At 52.9% G+C, this 16024-nt stretch overlaps 1 protein-coding gene across 1 annotated transcript; it reads left to right on the top strand.

The window, feature by feature from the left end:
- The first annotated feature begins 1350 nt into the window (after window positions 1–1350).
- On the top strand, window positions 1351–15887 carry HYOU1 (hypoxia up-regulated 1). Its single transcript, XM_086476761.1, has 24 exons — window positions 1351–1417; window positions 1658–1751; window positions 2815–2893; window positions 3185–3339; window positions 3443–3519; window positions 4448–4629; window positions 5253–5368; window positions 6140–6323; window positions 6738–6872; window positions 7784–7866; window positions 7966–8098; window positions 8420–8607; window positions 8869–9007; window positions 9112–9172; window positions 9947–10029; window positions 10588–10776; window positions 10961–11160; window positions 11330–11417; window positions 12056–12178; window positions 12545–12678; window positions 13167–13251; window positions 13721–13973; window positions 14289–14372; window positions 15000–15887. The coding sequence occupies exons 1-24, from the start codon at window positions 1351–1353 to the stop codon at window positions 15059–15061; spliced, it is 2994 nt and encodes a 997-aa protein (XP_086332887.1). The 3' UTR covers window positions 15062–15887.
- Window positions 15888–16024: the final 137 nt, after the last annotated feature.

The following is a 16024-nucleotide window of genomic DNA, read 5'->3' as shown; positions in this document are numbered from 1 at the left end:
CGCAAGGGGCGGGGCGGGGCTCGGGGCCGAGGCGGAGCCCCGCAAGGGGCGGGGCGGGGCTCGGGGCCGAGGCGGAGCCCCGCAAGGGGCGGGGCGGCGCTCGGGGCCGAGGCGGAGCCCCGCAAGGCGAGGGGCGGGGCTCGGGGCAGAGGCCTAGCCCGGGCAGGGGCGGGGCGGGGCGGGGCGGTGCTCGGGGCAGAAGCCGGGCCCCGCAATGTTGACGAAAGGTCGCAATCACGACAAACTTCTCTACGCAGTTGCAGATAAGCCGGCACTTCTTTATTGCAGCGCTGGGAAGCACGGGGAAATAGCTCCACCTGACGTGCTTTAAAGTTACAAAAAAAAAAATTCAGCATTTTATTTCCTTTCTCTGCAGAGTCCTGGTCTTTAACATAGTTTAACGTAAGCATGCATGTTATGCCCGCTATGAATTTTGACATTTACAATGATTGGTCCACCTTATTAACTGACTTCATTAATATTCCTATACTAATATAATCATTGGTTATCTTACTGATCAAGATCTCTGATATACAAATTAGGATGGGGAGGAGGTGTGGGTCTTCACCTTAACATTCCTTAGTTTCTCTGGTTTCATCACATAAGACAAGAGGACACGTCAAGAATGTGCACTTTCAGTCCCTGTACCTGCCTCCCTGCCTCCCTGTTCTGTTCTGGACAATTTCACAATTAGCTGCAGCTTTAGCTTTGACCTTCTTGGCAAGGCCTGCAGCTGTTGTTTCTTAGCCTACGTGAGGTTTTGCGTATTTCTTACTACAATGTAAACTAATATCATTAATCCATAGCGTTAGTTATGCCTTAAAGCAATTAAGTCGTTCATTAAAAGCAATTACTTATCCATGAAAAGTAATTATCTATTCAAAATCCAAATCTGATTATAACAGCAAGGGGCGGAGAGGGGCTCGGGGCAGAGGCGGAGCCCGGGGCAGTGTCTGGGCCCGGCGGTGTCGTGGCGTCTCTTTGCCACCAGGGCGCGCTCGCGCCAAGCTAACGGGCCGCACATGGCTCCGCTGGCGGCTGTTTGCGCGCGCACGCCTACGCATGACGCCATCACGCATTCCCCTCACGCCCCCTCCCGTTGCCCCGCCCAGGCGCGTCCGGCCAATGGGGCCGAAGCTCCCGTCATGCCCACTTCCGGCTTCCCCCGACGTGGCCCAATGGGGGCGCGCGGGCCGCCGGGATTGGCGCGCGGCGTCCCGGCACTGGCGGCCGCGCCAATGAGCTTGCGCCGCGTCCGGGCCGGGGGTCGCGCGAGACGCCGGGGCCGCCGCCGCCGCAGCGCCTGCCGGCGGGCTGGAACGGGCTGGGACGGGCCGGACGGCGGCGAGGATGGCGGCGCGGGTGCGGTGCTGGGCGCTGGCCTGGCTGCTGCTCTGCTTCCGCCTGCCCGGTGCCGGTACGTGCGGCAGTGGGGCCGCTCCCGCGTGGGCCGCGGTGTGGGGCCGGCGGCTCTCGGGGAGGGCGCGGAGGGGTGCGCGGCCGGCGCCGGCCTCTTCCTCTCGGCGCTGCCCCTCGGTGCTTCGGCACCGGCCCGCCGCCGCCCCCTCTAGCGGCCCATGCGCCCGCCCGGGAAGTTTGGCGTCCCGCGGCGCGGGCTCTTAACGGCAGGTTTTCGTTATTTCCTCGCCCGCTGCAGAGTCCGTGGCGGTGATGTCGGTGGACGTGGGCAGCGAGTCGATGAAGATCGCCATCGTGAAGCCCGGGGTGCCGATGGAGATCGTCTTAAACAAGTGAGCGGCCCGGCCGTCGCAGGCGTAACGCGGGGCCTCGGTCTGGGGCGCTGGGGTGCACAGCACCCTCGCACGTGCCGTAGGGAGGCCGCGGTTTAGGGTGGCGGGTGCCCCACCGGCGCCGTCCCTCTGCTGGGGACGGGGGTCGGGATTTGCTGACTTGCTCCCTGACGGAGGTGAGCAGCCGCCCAGCACCACCCAGGGCAGAGGTTCAGCCTTTGGCCTGTCTGCAGGGGCGCTTTCTTGTACCCTGTGGGCCTCGTGTGATTAACGGTAGGTGGTGGTTCAGGTGTGAGGGGGCGCCGCATCGTGTTCTTGGCTGCCCCAGCCCCAGCTCTCCATGAGGGACCCCCGAGGAGGGTTCGTTTGGCTGCAGCTGTTCAGAACCGCTACTCGTTCGTGAGGCCTATAAAGCTCTCCTTTCACTTGGCTGCTGCCGCCCATCCCCGAGACGCTGAATGAAAAACCTGTGGTTGGGAGAGGATGTGCGGTCAGGAACATCCTGGTTTTCCGGGAGCCTGGACTGAGAGATAATATTCACCCAGCTCCCTGAAGCTTGGCAGCCGTTGACAGAACGAGGGAACTGTCTGGACTTGCTCGCTGGTGGAAGAAAGCAAAAATAAAGCAAGTTTTGTCTAAGTGTGAAGCAGCGTGTTGCGGAAAGCTACTTGTGAACCTTTCCTCTTCGTGGCAATTCGTTCTGTTGTAGCCTGATGTTAGAGAATTGCTAACCTGTTGTGAGGTATTTGGAAGCGGGTATTGGGCACTGAGCTTAGTGGCCAGCTTTAAACCATTTTGTGGCTATCGTGGAGAAATACTTACCTCGGTGTGCTGATGCACAAATGGGAGCAGAGATGAGTCACCTCTCATTAAGGCCTCTTGTGTTGTGGGAAAAATAACATCAGGAGGTGCGAAAGCTCTGGAGGGACGGGCACGGTTGAAGCTGGCCTTCCTCTCTGAGCACCCTCCCTTAGTCTCTCCAAAAAATGGAAACCACCCTTCCCCACTAAGGACACTGAACGTTCACCTGTTTTAACTGGTTTATTCCTCTGTTTCTACGCAGGGAGTCGCGAAGGAAAACGCCCGTGGCTGTTTCTTTGAAGGAGAACGAGCGTCTCTTTGGTGACAGCGCGCTAGGAATGGTAAGAGTTCATGTTGCTCACCGCGCCAGCTGCGGTGCCTGTACGCAGAGTGTGTCTTCCCGCTGCTGGGTCCTTCGCGATGAAGGTCCAAGCTAGGAAGTGTCCTTTCTCACCCTGTACTTCCCATGTCCTTCGCGTGTTGCTGGCTTTCTGCGCTGGCTCTTTGCGTACCGGTCTCGTGCTCATAACGCCCATAACAAGGGCCGTTTGCCACGTCACTTGGGAGAGGTTTGTGTGACGAGAGCAAAGCCAAAGAAATGCAGCTGAGTAATGTGCTTTTTCTTCTTGAAGTCCATAAGGACCCCCAAGGTGGCATTCAGATACTTTCAGGATCTGCTGGGTAAGCGTATCGACAACCCCCACGTGGCGCTGTACCAGTCCCGATTCCCAGAGCATGAACTGGTGAAGGATGAGAAAAGGCAGACCGTTATCTTCAAGCTGTCCCAGTAAGTGGCTGCTTCTGGGTTCCTTGTGGGTGGGACTTTGGCTACTGGGCTTCTGCAGCCGACTGTTGTTGCTGTCATTTTTTTTCCTGTCTGTTTCTTGTAGAGCGATGCAGTATTCTCCAGAGGAGATGCTGGGGATGGTCCTGAACTATTCCCGTGGTCTGGCTGAGGAATTTGCAGGTTGGAAGGATTTAGCTGTTTCTTATAGTATCTGCGTGTGTGTGTGTTTGTCTGTTAGAGGGTTTGAGTAGAGACGGAAAGCGTTTGAAAACCCGTAGATGTTGGGTCTCTTCAGCTGTCGGCTGTAAGCAAGAGCTAGCAGCTACCGAGCGGCCGTTTGTTCCTAATACGATGTGAGTTTGGGGCCTTAATTCTGTTCTCGGGGGCAGGCGCCCCAGGTCCCACCCAGCCTTGCAGTGAAGAAGCCTTACTGGCAGTCTCTGGAAAAAGAGCGGCGTGTTGTCTCCCTTGCGTGCGTGGCTGGAGCGGGGGCACGTTGGTAGGTAGCTGCAGGGGAAGGTGGAAGTGGCTCTCTGGAAGCCTGTGTTGTGCCCGGTCTGGATGGAGACTGGCTGCCGGAGCTGAGCTTCAATTAAAGAGCAAAGCCAGCGCTCCGTTGTGAAACGGGCTCGCTGGTAAGAGGCCGCCAGGCGTTTTGCGTGCGGTGATGCTGGTGAGTTCTGTGACTTGTTGATGCGTTTGACTCGCGTGGCTGCTAGGAGGCTGTGTGGCATTTGGTCGGTGATAGTAAAGCCAGTCCAAAGACTTTTTACTGTAGACAGTGAACAGAGTCCAGTGATAAAGCGAGGCTCCGTGAAGGTGGCATCTGTTGAAATCTAAGGCGTGCCAGAGCGGTTGAGAGTATCGAATAGGGCGAAGAGAGGTCGGTGGACACGTGGCTTTGCAAGAATCTGCAAAGGCTGCTCGGTTTCACCAGGACACAGAGAGGTTCATCTCTAATGGTCCTGGCTGCTGGTGCCGCTTCGGGATTGCACCCTGTGCGAGTCTTGACCTTGGGCTCTCTGGCTTTGCTACCGTCACCCCATGAGAATGAGTCCTTGCGCGCGGCTGGACTGGTGGAAAAACACGTTCCCTGCAACTCTTTCAGAGCAGCCCATCAAGGATGCGGTGATCACCGTTCCCGCCTACTTCAACCAGGCGGAGAGGAGAGCGGTTCTGCACGCGGCGCGCGTGGCCGACCTGAAGGTGCTGCAGCTGATCAACGACAACACCGCTGTCGCATTGAACTACGGAGTTTTTAGGAGGAAAGACATCAACGCCACTGCGCAGGTAGGCGCAGCTGGGAGGTGTGGAGAGTCCCGTGCAAGTGCCTGCGTGTGGGGGAGAAAGCGCTGCAGATAAAATGGAAGGGACTTAACTGTGGGGAAGGGGACTCTGCTAGTCAGCCAGCCTCCTCCGTTTTCACGCATTCGTCCGCAAGAAGTGAAACCCTGTGTGAATACGTGGTGAAGCCTGAAAGCTGCTGGCGTGAGGGCAGGTGGGGCTGGGAGTTCCCATTTTGTGCCCCTGTGTGTGTTCCTTGCCCATCAACGGGGGGGGGGGGGGGGGGAGGGGCAGCAGCGAATAACAGGAGCCATTTTGTAAGGAAGGTATTGGAAGACTGACTCTGAAATACTTGATTTTCCTGAGGTTGAAGAAACTTTTGCAGAGCAAAGCTTTGCTTTCTGATCTGTGAAATGAATGAAAAAGATTTTCCTGTCCGCTTGTGTCAAGCGTGACCCTGAACATCCCCTGCGTTCGCTCAAAGTACGAGTCCTGTCATTATGGTATAAAGCCAGGCTGGGGAGCAGATAGTCTTGGCCTGTGCCAAGCTCTGACGGCAGTGGGTTCTGTCCTTATTCGTGGGGGATATCCAGGTGTTTCTGCTTCACCGTCCCAGCTTCTCTTTTCAGAATATCATGTTTTACGACATGGGAGCAGGAAGCACCGTTTGTACTATTGTTACGTATCAGACAGTGAAAACTAAGGACTCGGGAACCCAGCCTCAGTTGCAGATCCAGGGCATTGGGTAAGAATTTGATGTGAGTTGCACGAAACCCGCAGGTCTCAGGAAAGGAAACCATTTGTTTCACAGTCTCTTCTAAATGGGGCGTTTTGCACTGAGGCTTCAGCACAGTTATTTGGATGGCAGAGTGGGGAGCGTTGGGGAGCAAGAAGGCTCCAGTTGGTAACAATTCTGGTGTGGCTGCCTCGTGCAGAAGGTAACTTGAGATCTTCCAGGAGCCCAGGAGGCAACCAATATACATGATTTGCTTCGGGCTTGCTGTTTTTATAGCCCCGAGCCATTTCTGCCTAATGCCGCTTCCTGCAATCTTACCAAAGCAGAGCGTGTCAGTTGGAAAAAGCAGAATATCCTTCTAGAGAGGAATGAAAATGCAGTGCCTTTGCCAAAGGAGGAGGGGGAGTCCTGTGAAGTACCAGCCCAGCAATTTTAACTCCAAAGCATTTATACTGCTGTTTCCAAGAAAATACCTGGCACCTGACACAGTTATTCTTGGGCTTCTCCGCTGTTTGACGTGCTTGCAATAAGGCCTTTACCATAAATATAATGAAGTTTCCTGCTTGAAGGCTGTTGCAGTGGTGGATCTTACTTTTCTTTGTTTGGTGATAACGTGTTATTTTCGGAACAGCCGTGGTTCTTTCACAGTCAGTCACAGCTAGTAGCACTGCAGCTACCTTTGGCCGCTTGCTGATCTGCCTGTCTGTGAAGTAATACATGAAGTTTATTTGTGTTTCAGCTCGGCTGAAGTTGTTGCATCTCCGTTCATTCTTTGCTCAGGTTTGACCGTACTCTTGGAGGTTTAGAGATGGAGCTTCGTCTCCGGGACTACTTGGCAAAACTCTTTAACGATCAGCACCCTTCAAAAGATGTCCGAAAGAATCCCCGGGCCATGGCCAAACTGCTGAAGGAGGCCAACCGCCTGAAAACTGTCCTGAGCGCAAATGCTGACCACATGGCACAGGTCTGACCTTCTGACACGGGGCTTCCAGCTCTTTTAGGACCGAGGGTGGGGTGGGGTCAGGACAGGAACGCTGTCCGTCTGCAGCGGCGGTGTGCTGAAGAGCATCGCTCCTGGTGTTCCGGGGTGGTGGCAGCACTGGTGGTTCCTCTCAGCTTACACCCACTTAGTACCACTGGTGAGCACTGAGCGTGAAGTTTGGTAAATAAACTTCTACTGAGAGAAACTGTTGGTTACACGCACATTCCATCCTCCCGTCGCCTTAGCAGGGCTCGGGTGAGCGCGGTCGGGTCCTAGGTGCGTTAAAAGAAAGCTGGAACTTTCTGCACAGTGGGCAAGTCGGGCAAAGATTTTGCGTGGAGAATGCTCTGTGAAGAATTTCATTCTGGTTGTGGTTTTTTTTTTTTTTCTGGACAGATTGAGGGACTGTTAGATGACATCGACTTCAAGGCCAAGGTCTCAAGGCAAGAATTTGAGGATTTGTGCTCCGACTTGTTCCAGCGAGTCCCAGGACCTGTGCAGCAGGCTCTGAGCAGCGCAGAGATGAACCTGGTAGGTTTAGGAAAGCAGTAACAGGTGTTGAGTTTCTCTGTGCAGATCTGCTGTCGTGTCACGACCAAAGCCTCAGCGATGGTTATCAGCATTGCTGAGAGGTGCAGGTGCCTGCTGTTGCGAGAGTGGCGTTGCTGCTGCAGCGAGGTTACTTGCTGCGGTGTCGGGCAGGAGTCTGTCCGGGCTCCCTGTGCTACCCACCAGAAACAAAACCGGACTTGGAGGCGGCGTTTCATTCTGCTAAAAGGCTTTACTCCTGGGCTGGAGGTTTGAAATGCTGATCTTCCCTTTTTTTTTTTGTCCCGGGTGTTGGTTGTGGTCTGTCATCTGAAGTTTGACCTCAAATGCTTGGGAACAGAATTACTGCTGTTGCAGCTTCTCCCTTGAGCGCCCCCTTTAGAAGCCCTGTTGTGGACTGCGGTGGGACCGAGCGCGATGCAGTCCTTCGGAGACGCTTGCCGCGTTGTTAAATGCTCGCTTTGCAGGGTGCCAGGACGCTCCTGAGCGTCTTTTGGCTCTGATATTCACCGCAGGACCCTGAGTCGCTTCTCAGAGTCCGTGTTCCCATCTGTTCCGGTGCAGCTCGCGGTCCGAGTCACCGGCTCCTCTGGCATTAAACTGTAGTCTGTCGAATTTTGAATCGAGTCCCACGTTTCAGGGTGACTTGAAGCAGTGGCCACGTTGTCCCTGTTTGGCAGACATGACGCCAGGTTCCTCATGTTGGCATGGCTTGTGTCAGCCTGTCTTGAGATCCGTCAGGCACTGACCTGCTCTGGGACGGCAGGACGTAGCACGGGTATTCTCAGAGCACCCCATCAGTGTGTCAGACCGGGGAAGGAGCGTAAGGAAGCCCTGAACTTAGCTTTCCAAAATTGCTTTCTCAAGACAAGGTGACTGTTTCCAATCCCTAGGATGGAATTGACCAGGTGATTCTAGTTGGCGGTGCCACACGGGTCCCCAAAGTGCAGGAGGTTTTGCTGAAAGCTGTGGGCAAGTGAGTATGTGAGGCCCCCTTCTAGTCTGCCTCCTATTGACAAGTCGCTCTTCATGGCAGCGGCCGCAAAGCTGACGTCTGTTGCTTTTCCCTTCCTAGAGAAGAACTGGGCAAGAATATCAACGCCGATGAGGCCGCTGCCATGGGTGCGGTCTACCAGGCAGCTGCCCTGAGCAAAGCCTTTAAGGTGAAGCCTTTCGTTGTTCGGGATGCTGCTGTGTTTCCTATCCAGGTAACCCTTGGCTTTCCTCCTCGTGTGCAAGGTGTGGGTAAACGGGGCTGTTCTGGGAGAAACGTTCCGGGTGACCGGTTGGATTCCTCCGAGTGAGGGAGCTGTGGCGATCTTTCTGCCCATCTAACAAAGAAAGGAGAATAAAGTCGGCCCTGCTGCAGAAGTGCAGCCAGGCACATGGAAACGTCTGTTGAGAAATACCCTGCCTGTCCCCCAGCTTTTGCACGAGGTAGAGCAGCTAAACGCTGCCGAAGCCTCCGGCGTAAGGTGCCGTAGAGGAAGCGTGCGGTCGCTGAGTCGTATTTTCTGTTTGTGTGGCAGGTGGAGTTTACTCGTGAGGTTGAGGAAGAGGATAAATCCAAGAGCTTAAAGCATAACAAGAGGATTTTGTTCCAGCGCATGGCGCCCTATCCACAGCGCAAAGTTATCACTTTCAACCGCTACACGGACGACTTTGAGTTCCACGTCAACTATGGAGATCTGTCTTTCCTGAACCAGGACGACATGCGGTGAGTTGAGGCAGGCGTCTGAGCAGAAGACAGCTCCGTGGCAGCGCAGCGTGCCTAGCTGGAAACCCTGCGGTCAGGCAGGCCTGTGAATCTGACGGGGCAGTTTGCAGAGCTGCTCTGTCGTGCGTGCTTCAGCGAACCGAACCTCGCCAGCTCCTTGCTCTGTGCAGTTGTCCGTCGCTGCGGGCGTGAGAAGCGGTTCGCCCTTCTGCAGCGCCGCCGTCAAAAGTTTTCTCTGTGCTTTTGTCTCTGTGTCGCCAGGATTTTTGGTTCTCTCAATCTCACTACCGTGAGGCTAAAGGGAGTTGGGGACAGTTTCAAGAAGCACTCGGATTACGAGTCCAAAGGCATCAAAGCTCACTTCAACATGGATGAGAGCGGAGTACTAAGTCTTGACCGGGTAAGCGCCACCCTGTTGGGATGCTTCTCAGCCTGTGTGTTTTCCCTCTCTCCGGTGCTGGTGCTCCCTGCTTAAAACTAATTCTGTGTGCTCCCCTCTCCAAGGTGGAATCTGTGTTTGAGATCTTGGTGGAAGACAAGCTGGAGGAGGAGTCCACGCTGACGAGTAATGCTGCACTTTTTGATATTCACACCAATTGTCGTGTTTCACCTGCAGTAGCTGGGATAACCGACCATGGCTTTGAGCAGAGCAAGTGCCATGTTTTGGGGGCGTGGAAGTTAAACAGTTAGCTGTAGCCTCTGACTGTGTACACGGCTCCAAAATGCCTTGAAGCCCCTTGCAGATGGGTTCTGGGAGCTGCAAGGTGCTCTGAAATGTCGTACAGTCCTAAGGTGACTATGGCATGCGTCGCAACTTGGAAAATAAAAGTTGTTTCCTCCTTGGTCAGCTGCAGCTGATCCGTTCTGGGGGCCTGTCCTGAAGGGAAGTCCCGCATCCGCAGCCTCGCAGCATTCCCCTGCTTGGTGGTCTGCGTTGTGGTGCCCTGATCTGTGTTTTGCACAGACTTCCCTGCAGCGAGGGGTTGGAAATATCTATGCTTGGAGGTGAAGGGGAGGTGCAGGGATGGCTCATGCAGCCACAGGTTGAAGCTGGAAGCTTTTTAGTTAAGTTAAAATTGCAGGTCATGTTCCAACAGAGGTAGAGGCCTCAGCTTGTCTGCACGTGCAAAAATACAAGGTGAGGTCAGGGAAGGAAGAGTTTTTCTGTGTTGTCTGTAGCTAACCTGCACCACCGAGGTACCTCCTTGGTGGTCGTCAGGGTTGTGAGGGGAAGAACTGAGAGCTGAAGGTGACTTTCTTCCTCCTTGGGATACAAAATATTCCAGATTGATGATTTGTTTTGTGGTTTGGTTTTTTTTTTTTAATCTTCCATCAACAGAACTTGGAAATACCATCTCAAGCCTGTTTGGGGGTGGTGGCCCTACAGCAGAGACTGGAGAGAACCTGACAGACTCAGTTCAGGTGAGCCCCAGGGTGATTGCTAGCAGGAGGGAGCCCCTGGGTCTTGCCATGGCTGCTAAAGAGGCAGCGATTCCTGTGAGTGGAATTAAGGGCGTCTGGCGGCATGTCAGGATTTTAAATATTTTCAGAAAGCTCTTTTTATTCCTCTAGGTAGTTACAGGGCTTGTTTCTGGGGAAGTCTCTCATTTCTAAGTTGTCCTGGTGCTCTGTGGGTAGGCTTGTGCCTGCGGGTTGTCTGTGCGGGCGTCGAGCAGGCTCCTTGTTTCCTCCTGGGCCGTACAGGCACAGCTGCCGTCATGCTGGCAGCAGCGATGAGGTTTCCCTCTAATGAGGTGAAAGCTCCTTGTCGTGGAGTCATGTCCCGCACCGAAGTAACTCTTAATCCATATGTTGTAGCTCGGCACAGTCCCTCACTAATGGCTGCGGTTGCTGTGAGCTTTGTTTTTCATATGTACGTGCTTTTGCAGAGAATTACCTGTGTTCTGTAAAACGTGTGCATGGAGTTCCTATGTTAAAAACACCGTTTTGGTTTCCCCTTTACTTGCCTGTGGTGACCAGGAAGAAGAAGAGAGCCTAGCGGAAACGGGTAAAGAAGAGCAAGGGGAGAAGCAAGACCAGAAAAGCAGCGCAGAAGACGCCGGTGAAGAGCAAGGAGAAGAGAAACAGCAGTCTCCAGGTCAGGCAGAAACTGCCCCTCCGAAAGCAGAGTCACAGAAGAAGGAAGAGGGCGAGAAATCAGAGTCTCAGGTGAGCATCAGGTTGAAGGAACGGGACTGTGATTTTGGTGTCTGAGGGGCGTGTTTGAAACTAATAAAATTCCTACCGTGCTCGGTGGAATTCTTCTTTCCCTGCTAGTGCCCTGCCTTGGGAAAAACGTTGCAAAATCCGCAGATATGTTCCCTGGCCTGAGAAAATACTCTGTCTGTTACAGGATCCCAAAGAAAACAGAGAAAGTGTGAAAGAGGAAGAACCGTCCAAAAGCTCTGGGGACAGCACAGTTACCAAAACGGAGGAAGAGAAGAAGATCAAAGCGCCCAAAAAGCAGAAGCTTGTCCACGAGATCACCATGGAACTGGATGTAAACGATGTGCCCGACCTGCTGGAGGAGGAACTGAAGAGCTCAATGAAAAAGTATGTTTGAAATGGCTCTGCTGGGTTAAAGCTCTAGATGAAGGAAGTGAACTGCTTTGGAATGGTGGTAGCTCAGGTAGCGCCGCTGTCCGCGGAAGCTGATGTATCTGCTGTGGTGCTCATCTAAAGGCACTTGCTACCTTTGGCTTCTGTTCTCTTTGCATATAAGACTCCAAGACTTGACGGTTAGAGATCTGGAGAAACAGGAAAGAGAAAAATCGGCCAACAGCTTGGAGTCGTTCATCTTTGAGACCCAGGTAAGAGAGGATAGAAAGAAATGAGAACTCCTGTAAAGCAGGTCGAAGTGTCACGTGCGGCTTAGCTGATGGGAACGCAAGGGAGTGGTGTGAGCTGGGGGAAGCTGATTTGAAGAGCCCGGCTCTCGCCTTTCAGTCACTTTTTCTGCTACCGTTAGGCCTCCCAAGCCCACGTGGATTTGGGAGGTTTTCTCAACGCAGAATGAACGCTTTCCTTCAGCGTGTCTAACAATTCAGCTTTGGGTTTCCAGTATCCCTCCTGTGCACTCAACCTGTGTGTTTTGGAATGACTGCACTCAGACCAGGAAGAAGCTACAGCTTCTTGAGAGCCGTTGGACAGAAGAGGCAGTTAATGTTAAGTGCATGTGGCATTACGGTTGCTGCAGCTTTACCACCACGTACCTGGTGTGCGTGTGTGTGTGTGTGTGTGTCTATATACCTGGTGTGTTACCATCATGCTCCTGGTAACGCTCGGAGCAGGAGCTCCAGTTTGGGAGGGCTGAATGAGACTCTCCTGGCCAGCACAGGCAGCACCCCAGGAGTTCGCAGTCCGGCCCCGTTGCAAGTGGGTGACCCGGTTGTTTTGTGCTTCCGTGCTCAGTGGTATTTAATGGGGGTGCTTGCTTTGTTCTTTTCAGGACAAGCTTTACCAAGAGGAGTACCAGTTTGTCTCAACAGAGGAGCAGAGGGAAGAAATTTCCAGAAAGCTTAGTGAGGCTTCCAGTTGGATGGAGGAGGAGGGCTATGCAGCTGCAACTAAGGTATTGCTGTGTGCAGTCAGGATACCGCTCTGCTGTCACAGAAATCGCCACGCAGGCTGACGCAGAGTATTGTTCCACCTCAATCCTTTATAACCTGGTTCTTGAAAGTTTATTCCTTCCTCAGCGCGTTACGCACAAAACATGATATGAGGTTGTTCATCCAGCCTCGGGTGCATCGTCAACACCTTCAGCAGTAACCTGTTGATTCCACACGAAGTTCAGTCATGTGGCTTTTTTTTACTCTGTTGAAATAATGTATTTGCCGGAGGAAAAAAATGACAAAAACTGCTGTTTTAACTTCTGGGGTTTACAGCGTTAGACAGTGGACAAACTAATTGTGTCCTTCCCCCTCTTCCCCATTCGCAGGAGCTGAAAGACAAGCTTTTGGAGCTGAAGAAGCTTTGTAGGAACCTCTTCTTCCGTGTGGAGGAAAGGAGAAAGTGGCCGGAACGCCTGGCTGCCCTGGAGAGCCTGCTCAACCACTCAACCATCTTTCTGAAGTAAGAGCACCCTGTTAGGAAGGAGAGTTGTGCAGCCAGTGCTGTAAGAGGTGCCAACAGAACTCGGCCAAGCTGCGTGTGGTCTGAAAGCCGCTAGCACTCCTTGAGGAAGGACGACCAAAACCCTGCTTCTCGGGGCTTGGCTCTACAGAAGCCGCTAGCAGGGGACAGAAAGTGCCCAACGCTGTACTCGTTTGCAAGCAATTTTTTCCCTCTTGCTCCTGTGGCCTCAGCTCTTTGCATCTTCCCTGTTTTTCTGCTCCCGTGATAGCTGCGTTTGCCAGCTCTGTGTTCCATTCTTAGCATCCAGAGATTGATTGAGGACTCTCTGTTTCCTGCAGATGTAAGAGACGCAGGTGCAAAATGTGCTAATGGCTTGGTATGTGCTGTGACTGTTTATTATTGTGATCGCAGGAGCTGTAAACACCGAGTTGGCAGTGTATAGTCTGTGTGGTTTGACAACAACAAACTTTGTTCTTATCCTTCAGGGGAGCGCGGATGATTCCAGAGTCTGACCAGATATTCACAGAAGTGGAACTGAGTACGCTGGAAAAAGCCATCAACGAAACAACGGTAATAGAGGATCGAGTGGTTCTGGGGGAGGGAGGGGGTGGCAGTTTGGGTTGCGTTTCTGCTGCGTACTTCCAGTCAAGGTCATGGAACAGAGGGTGCCTGTTCTGTTCCCATGCCACCAGCAAACCTTTTGTGTTTTAGTGATTTCTAGTGCCCAGCTTGACCCCACACTGCTTGGGGGGGGGTAATGGTTCTCATGTTGCGTGTGGAAAGTTGTCTCCAGGAGTGCTGGCATAGCCAGCCCAGCGATCTGACCGTGTACAGTTTTTGAAAGCCGCCGCTGGGTTTTGAGGGTTTTTGTTTCTTGGCTTTGTCCTATGTCTGGGTAACTAAGCAGCTGGTGGAAATGTAGCAGGGAGCAGCGGTATCCTGAGTAAGTCAGAAGGCGGCCCAGGAGTAGTGCGTGATATACAGGGGTTCCTGGAACTCAGAAGCATTCAAAAAGCACCTCTTCCCTGCCATCCCACAGATCTGGAAAAACGAGACGCTGGCTGAACAGAACAAGCTCTCTCCTACCGAGAAACCCATCTTGCTGTCCAAAGATATAGAGCTCAAGATAGCAGCCCTGGACAGGGAAGTGCAGTACCTCCTAAATAAGGCCAAGTTTGCAAAACCCAAACCCAAAAAGGAGAAGAACGCCACAAAAACAGATTCAGGCAAGAATGCTACAGCAGCCTCTGAGACTGAGAACACTATCCCTCCCACGGAGGGGAAGCCAGAAGGTAAGGAGCGGGTGGGGAGCAAGCGTGTAACTCCTAGCGTACAATTACCACGCGTAACACACTTGTGTGTCTCTGCCTTGAGTGAGAGGGAGCTAAATAAGCAAAGACAATAGTTAACTGTAGGATTACATGATCCTCCTCTTAATTTTGAGAGACAGCTGGGAAAATCTAGGTGGGGCAGTGTCCTTTTCCCCCGACATTTGTTTGTGGGGTTTTTTTTTTTTTTTCTGTGAGGGAACAGAAAGTGTTTATAAACTTCGTGGGATGGTTAGTCAGTGTCTGTCTTGCTTTTGTTTCTCTTTGCTTTAAACATAGACAAACCTGAGGATATTGGTCCAGCCGAGGAACCTCCTACAGCTGAGAAAGTAGCAACAGATGATGAGCCTGGATCAGACTCTGGTAGGTGAATGATTAACGGTCTGGAATGTGGTAGCTACGAGTGCAAGCTGTCTGTCTGCTTCTTTCCATCTTTTTAGCTGTAGGAGGTAGTAAGGCAGTAGAACCCCCGATTTTGCAGCTCAATTGTGAATCCTGCAAAGAGGAAGACAAAAACGTTGGTTCCTCACTGCTCCTACGTTTTCATTGTTCAGAGGGAAGTTCTCACGTACCTCTGCCCCCTGCCTCGGCAGCTGCTTTGTGCCTCGGTCGCTGCAGCTGATAGCCGATCCCCTAGCTGGAAGCCTGGCTCTGTCAGAGAGCTGATCAGAGTCGTAATTAGGTTGGAATAGACCTCTCAGGTCGTCAAGTCCAACTGTTGACCTAATACCACCGTGCCCACAAGGGTAGATGTGCAGGCCCGTGCTCATTGTGCCCCTCCCACTGAGGACTGCGGTGCTCCGCAGGTGGAGGGCAGTAACGTCTTCAGCGCTTTGGAGCCGAGCATCTGTCCCCAAAGCATTCCCCCGACTTCTCTGCTGTAGACTGAGAGTTTGGTGGAGTGCTTAGTGAATGTCGGGGACTTTGAGCGCTGCTTTGTATGCTGTAAGGCTGTTACAGGGCCTAACTGAGTTTACTTCCATTACACAGGGTCCAAAAAAGAGAAGACAACAGAAGCCGGAGGCGAAAGCAGGAAAAACGATGAGTTATAACGTCCCTGAAATCTCACTAGTGTCAACATCTATTTATTTCATGGTTACTTTCTTGTTTTTATAACGGACCTGGTTAGTCATCATGTAAACGAACGCAACAAAATGGGATAGAGATGTAAATTTTTTTTTTTTTCCTTTCTGGGGATTTTGGCGCTACTAACTTAGTGAATTGGGGTTTTGTTTTTTCTTTTCTTATGTGTTTAAAAGTGGCAGTGTGCCCACCGAGAATTGTCTCTGTTTCAGTACAGGAGTCACCAAAGTGACTTTTCTGTGGAGAGAAAGCAGTAAAGAAACACCTTAAGCTTTAGGAAGTAACTTGGAACATAAAACTCTGTGCCACGCCTGCTCTGGTGAAGATAAATGGGATTACTGCAGAAGCAGAGGTAGCGGAGATGGCAGTGTCTGTGCATATGAGGCCCTAGCTTAAAGAAATTGTGTGATTTCAGCTGCTGGGAGGCGTCTTCTCGTTTGGAACCGTGGGAAGGTGGATCAGAATTGGGGAGGCGGATGCTCCGTGCTTCGAGATAACGACTGTGTTGGCTTCCCGTAGGCTGCTGTTGGCGCCATCCCTGTCCGTGCTCTGTAGCAGAGTCTGGAAACCGAGCACGGAGACTCGACAAAAAGTTTGTTTGTAGTCTACTATAGAGCGAAAAGTTCAGACACGGCACCGCTGGGTGTGAAGGAGACGGAAGGAAGAAACACGTCTCGGGCAGGACCACAGCCGCTACCACGGGCCGGAGGCAACGCAGGGTCGGGCGAAAACCAAATGGGTGGATTTAAGGGCGGCTGTCCTCCTTCCTCGGGCTCTCGTGTACTTGGACTGGCTTCATTGTGCCCCCCCCCCCCCCCCCTGCCCTGGGCTGCGGCCTCCCAGCCCCCGGGGCCACTCATGCTGCTGCAACACGCGAGCGGGGTCGGGCCGACCCCCGCGGACACCCATGAATGTGCGTCTGATGTTGTTCT

The sequence above is a fragment of the Leptosomus discolor genome, chromosome 22 (assembly GCF_034619465.1).
Source record: "Leptosomus discolor isolate bLepDis1 chromosome 22, bLepDis1.hap2, whole genome shotgun sequence".
NCBI classification, from domain to species: domain Eukaryota; kingdom Metazoa; phylum Chordata; class Aves; order Leptosomiformes; family Leptosomidae; genus Leptosomus; species Leptosomus discolor.
This window is presented reverse-complemented; position numbering and strand designations above follow the sequence as displayed.